The sequence below is a fragment of the Dermacentor silvarum genome, chromosome 1 (assembly GCF_013339745.2).
Source record: "Dermacentor silvarum isolate Dsil-2018 chromosome 1, BIME_Dsil_1.4, whole genome shotgun sequence".
Classification (NCBI taxonomy): Eukaryota; Metazoa; Arthropoda; class Arachnida; order Ixodida; family Ixodidae; genus Dermacentor; species Dermacentor silvarum.
The window spans coordinates 253,556,173-253,562,172 of NC_051154.1; the positions used below are offsets into that span (position 1 = coordinate 253,556,173).

General features: G+C 46.8%; 1 protein-coding gene across 3 annotated transcripts in view; it reads right to left on the reverse strand.

Moving 5' to 3' along the window:
- Window positions 1-5,000, reverse strand: part of LOC119439287 (uncharacterized) — a 28,314-nt gene extending 23,314 nt beyond the window's left edge. For 2 of the 3 annotated variants that reach the window (XM_049660249.1, XM_037704833.2), the window contains exons 1-2: window positions 4,857-5,000; window positions 2,144-2,330 (exon numbers count right to left, since the gene is read on the reverse strand). In XM_049660249.1, coding sequence (XP_049516206.1) covers window positions 2,144-2,321 — 178 coding nt within the window. In that variant the 5' untranslated portion in view covers window positions 2,322-2,330; window positions 4,857-5,000. The remainder of the gene's footprint in view (window positions 1-2,143; window positions 2,331-4,856) is intronic. The other variant, XM_049660250.1, reaches the window with a different exon arrangement.
- Window positions 5,001-6,000: the final 1,000 nt, after the last annotated feature.

Below are 6,000 nucleotides of genomic sequence, written 5' to 3' on the forward strand. Positions count from 1 at the left end.
TGTCCGCACTCCCAGCTGCTGCAGGATTGTAATCGGGGGTCGGTTCAATGTCACAGAGCCTGGAAATAAAGGAATATAATGAAGGCGCTTCAAAAAAAGTTGTTGTAGTTTCACCTGAAAGGCGAAGCATCAATTGCGATAGCAAATTTGTAGAGAGCTATACGGAGTAATGATATTAGCTCTATCAGCTGTATAAACTTGGACATGCAGCAGCACCGGCAACACGCAGAACTGTTGTCGACGCCGGCGGCATTTTGCCCGCGTTCGCTCAAAATGCGTGCGGCGTTGGTGACTGTTGCCGGAGCCTCCGATATAAATAGGCACTTGGTGCCGCAGCTAAACGTCGCCTCCCTTCCCTCCCCCTCCCCCCCTCCCCCACGGCCTCTCGCGTGTCGGAAGAAGGCGCGTTTGCTCTACGTATATGGTGATTGTAAAGGAGGAAATAGACGCCTACTTCTGCAGCCCTTAAGCGAGCACGGCGCAGAATGCGCGTTTGTTCTCCGCCGTGCGTTCACTCCCCGTGAAAGCACGTGCCCCTCGCGCCCTTTCACTCGCACATACAGCGTTCCGCGCGCGGCGACGATTTCATCTCCATTGACGTAATACGGAACCTCACGGCGACGGCGACGGCAGAAATCTGCTTTTGAGTGTCCATATAATTGCTATCGCAATGAAAAGCAATGGAGCACACAACGGGGTAGTACAGGAGTACAGTATGTTGGTCCAGCATTCTCACGACAGTTTGCAAAATATATCCTCAGTGCATGCTGTCTGATGGTTTGACAAGGCGCAAAGGAACAAGGGAAAGCACAAGAACCAGAAACTGTCCAAGAACAACGGCATGACAACGGCGAGACTTCATTTGGATGTTGCTCAACACCTCGCGCCACGGAAAAGTGGAAAAAAAAGTGCAGTTGGATCCAGTGAACCCAGCATATTTACCACTAGCTGCCCCCTCTGCAATCAAGATGATGAGCTCATAGACACAACTTACTATGGACTTGCCCAGCTACTGCAAATATCAGATGTCGTCATGCTGCTTAAGCCAAAGTCAGCATGCAGATGAACATAGCCTAGAGACATGGCTGAATGGCACCTCTTATCATCCGCTCCTCTTTTGCATTCAGGAGGCCAGTTTGGGCTGCCTGCTGTGAAAGACGAAAGAGATATTTTTCCCATCCCCTCACAAGACTTGAGGCCATTGTATGAATAAAGATGTTTTTTACTACTGATGAAATCACAAGCAGTGATGGCACATCGAAGGCACAACAATGACAGTGCAATGTCAATGACACGATGAGGCACTGTGTGGCACAATTCCGGCACTGTTTGGGTATTCAGGCATGTCTGGGTATCAGTATGTCATCGTGTAGCGTGTTCGAATTTTTCATTGTTTTCATTGCTTTCAAAGTATGCTAGACATGAAATGGTTGGTGCTCTCATATCCGAAGTCCCAAGAGGGAGTTCTTGCATGGAGCTTTGTGCAAATTCGGCAAAACTCTGAAAGAAAATTCTTGATCGGTTCTTTGGCAGTGCACATCTCACAATTATGAAGATTCAAAAGACGTAAATTTTAAGCTTCAATAGACAGAATTGGCGCCTATGTAATGCTCTGTGTCCATCAACATTACCGTGCTGTAGTGACAACTTCAAGTGCAAACAGCTTCGAGAATTTTAAGGGACATTAACACCAATTACACAAGGACAGACTCAATGAGATGACATGCCTAGTGCCTCAACTGTAAATCATATTTCTAAATCTATCACAATCTGAATCAAACCTGAATAAGAAGTCACGAGTTCAAGTGCCACATATGATGCTTGTGATTTAGGCACATGTTTAAGGACCCCAGGAAGTCAATATTTTTCTAGGGTGCCAATGCCATGGTGCCAATCTATGGTACCAATGCTATGGTGCAATGCTAGGACACCGATGCTATGGTGTCTCATAACATCAGTGTTCCTTTGTGCCATTTAAACTCATGAGACCAAAGATTGACATGATGGACATGGCAAGCACTACTAACAAATATCAATGAGCGATTTTGCCATCCATCTCATCTTCCTTTGGTAACTTGTTTGTGCTTCTTCATTTGCTTCACCAACAGGTCCAAAAGAATACACATCCAATCAATCAACATACGACATGCGGAGACTTCGACGACTTCGAGGTACTCTGAGCTTGTGCAGGGGAACTGCTGCATGCTGGGCCGCAGGCAGAGCAGCTTCTTGTTGGGCAGGGCGGGGTTGATGCAAAGCATGCCCTTGGATACGGCATACCGAATTTGCATGGCCGACGGACGGTCTGTCAGCTTCATCATGTCCTACACCTGTGCACACATTTTTCGCCCTTAGAAGAGTACAGGCATATATTTTCGAAGTTGAAGAAACTCCACAACATGTTTCTCGCATGCAAAACAGTCACACTTGGCAAGGTTTTGTCGGCATCAAAAAACTACTGGTGGCTGCTCTACTCAACTATGAACAATATGCACTCTTTAAGAATATGAAGCACGATAGCTAGGACACCCTGTATAGGTTCACCTGGTATGCTGTGCCCATAGAGTTCCTCACTATAACACCTAGAGGGTAAACTGGCGCCACTGTCTATGCGAGTTTATTAAAGGGCGCCGTGCCCTCATGGGAATGACGGGATATGTGTCTGCGAGGCTTGTGTTGGCTGGTGTTGTACGAGGCTTCAGCTAAAACGTGGATATGGCTACACAAATAATGCGTTCTTAAAGTAAAATCTACATAAAAGGCTTTCATTCACCCATATTACATCTCTCAATAAAGTTTACTCACGTACAATTCAGAATCAAGCGAAGAAAAGCAAGAACAGACGACAAGTTGTTCCAAAGCGAGCGAGAATCTTGTCATCTGCCTTCCAACTTTAGCGGCCAGCTGATACTTATTATGTTTCATATAATTGTGCATCCAATAGTAAGTCCTCAAAATTAAACAAAACATATTTTTGTGTAATAATAAAGCTAAAGCAGTTTTGTATGTGCTGTTTTAGCAGGAAATTAATCATTGTGACAGACTGAACGGTGCTAGCCAGGCGCATCTTCAAGGCGTTCTGGCTCTCCAAGAACAATGCCAATCCGAAGTCACAATATACCGGCATTCCCATGGATACCCCAGCGCAGCAGCGCCAGTTTTTCCTCAAGGTAATTTAGTGAGAAACTATGGCTGTGCCCTTATGTGTGAAGCCTTACTGTTCCCTAAAAGTCCTTAATGCTTATTTTGGGTCTGCCAGTGCAGCTCGCCTCACACTAGCCTGTTTTTGCAGGTGTTAGTCCAGTGCACACAGATACAAAGCCTTGTTGTTCCTAAAACTCCCTAATGCTTCTTTCCTGTTCCTTCAAGACTAAAGTCTGCCCGTGCAACACGTCTCGGGCTATTTTGATCTTGAACATGTTTTGTGCAATACAGTCGCAAGGCTTTATTGTTCCCCAAGACTCGCTAATGTTTTTTTTCCCCCTTCCTTCAAGACGAAGGTCTGCTGGTGCCCTTCGCCAATGGCTTATTGGATTGTGCATGTGTTTGTACAGTGCACCGAGATACGGAGCCCAGATGTGCAGTACCGGGAACCACCCAAGCGGACTGTCATCGTCACCAAGTATTGTATCGAGATTTGCCTTGTTCTGTACAGCTCCTTTCTGTATCCAACATGTTTTGCTTCATCTGCATTGTAGTGGCTACCTGGTCCTTTGTCAAGCTGTTTACAGCCTTTAGCTCAGATAGCCAGTCAGAAGTAGCTCGCAAATAAAATGCAATGAATTGAGTTATGCAATATTTGAATTTCATACTAGAGTAAGTAGAAATGATAAACTTGGAATCAGCATTATGGTGACGTTAAGACAGCAAAATTTGCTAAGGTGCAGCAATAATGCTAGCTATGATTAAGTTGCTCATAAAGAAACATTAACAGGAGTGCTACATGTGCTTTAGCTGCATTCTTTTCCCTACCTTCTTTTAATATCAAAGTGTTTATGTGATGAGCACCTTCAACTTTTTCTTCTCTTCCTTTTTTTTTTTTTTTTTTGCTGCTTCTGCCCATGCCCACTTGGATTATTCATAATTAATTTGCAGTGCTGGGTCCGTCCGATACGAACAAAACAATATTTCACTTATGAGAAAGTACGCTAGGTCACTACATTGCGCAGCAGACGACGAGAGGCCGCCGGCGCCATGTCATCAGCACGCGCTCACGCACCATCTCTGTGTGGTGAACATTTGTTCGCAAACAACAAAGACAAAACATGCCAATTTCTGATCGCAACCAATGTGCGTTACGGCCACTATTTTTCAAGTGCTGCGCGAAATATGCAGAACCGTTCTTTTTCTTTACTGTGCCCATAAGACGTTTGGAACCAATGGACCTCGAGCCGTATTCTGAAACGTTCCACTTCGGCGATAGTTCGCCTTTCGCCTTCGTGCGCGCGCTAATTGGCTAGTTGAGCAAAATTGAATGAGGTCGGACTCAACGAGCCGATCAGCTCGATCATCCAATTTTGCTGAAACAGCCAATCAGCGCGCGCCTGAAGGCGAAAAGCGAACTATCGCCGAAGTGGAACGTTTCAGAATACGGCCCGAGGGGCCGTATTATCAAACGTTCCATTACGGCGGCAAGGACGGCGAGCTAGAACATAACCATGTTAGCAGTGCACGGCAAAACGAAATGAGTACACAAAAAGAGTAGGTCTTTTTCTGTGTCTTCGTTTTGCCGTGCGCTGTTATATTAGATGACAAAAGCACATGACATGCGCGACAAATGTTAATGGCTAGTGCCTACGCTAAAACGCGACAGGCGGAATAAAACACGACAAACGTACGCATACGGCAAATCTTACCTTTCGACGCGCCGTCGCCGTCAGCTCAGTGCACGACAGAGCAGCCTACGAAGATGCATCAGATCGAATCGTTCGAATGCTATCACGAGAGCGCGCGATACACGTGCTGTGCGTTCTCCCGAACTGTCCGCCGCATCCCGAGAGCCACTGCGATCAAGCAGCAATAGGGTGCCTCGATGCCAGCGCCGCCGTTCAGGGTGGTGCCAACCTTTGACCGCCCCCGCGCCGCCGCTTTCTCGCTGCGACGCCATATTGTGTCACAGCGAGCCGTTGCGATTGCTTGGTGCCGGTGCTGAGTTCGAGGCACAGTGCGCGCGGATGCTTCGCGGACGCTTCTACTTGCTAGACAGTGTTCAGCCGCATGACTGACAAGCTATCAAGTGCATCATGTCGACATGACGGGCTGTTGTGTTCTCAAGTGCGCCGGATCGACGCGTAAAGGACTGCGTTGTTTTCGCTTCCCCCGGGACCCAGAGCGACGGAAGAGATGGGAAGCCCAAGTAAAGCGCGATCACTGGAAGGCAACGGATAACTCCTGCATTTGCGAGGTAAGTGTCAAGAATGTTTAGACTACCGCACCGTGTTTTTCATTTAAATAAGAAAGTATTCTCTGATCCTCGCTCACGTACCTACGTTCGCTCACGAACTAAGTAAGGACTGCACCGATGCTGTCCGAGTAGCGTATGGTTTGCGAGCGCGCGTCGCATAGGCTTTTTTCGTTTTGATGGGCGCAGTCTGTCCCCTACATTAGCTACGAATCGTCACGTAAGCCACCTATTTTCCTTTTTCACGGGAAGCACACATCGTGTGTGTCTCTTGTTTCTTTTCTTTTTTTGCTTTTTTCGGTACTGGTGATTTGGGACTAAATCACGCAGTGCTTCGTCTGGGGAGAGCGGCTGTTTTGTACGTGGTAAGCGAAACATTGTGATTTTCTCTGATTTCTCAGGAGATATCTTGCGGACCTCAGGGTGTTACGTTACATAGCTGATTTTTTAGACTTGTACATATTTGTAGCGTGGTGATCGTAAGCCGATGGTCATTCGTGCTCATTCCCGATCGTAGTGGGTACTGTGACGGTCTTTAAATGCCTGTGCACGGTATGCCCAGGTGTAGTAGAGATAAGGGGCATCATGGGACCAAAATG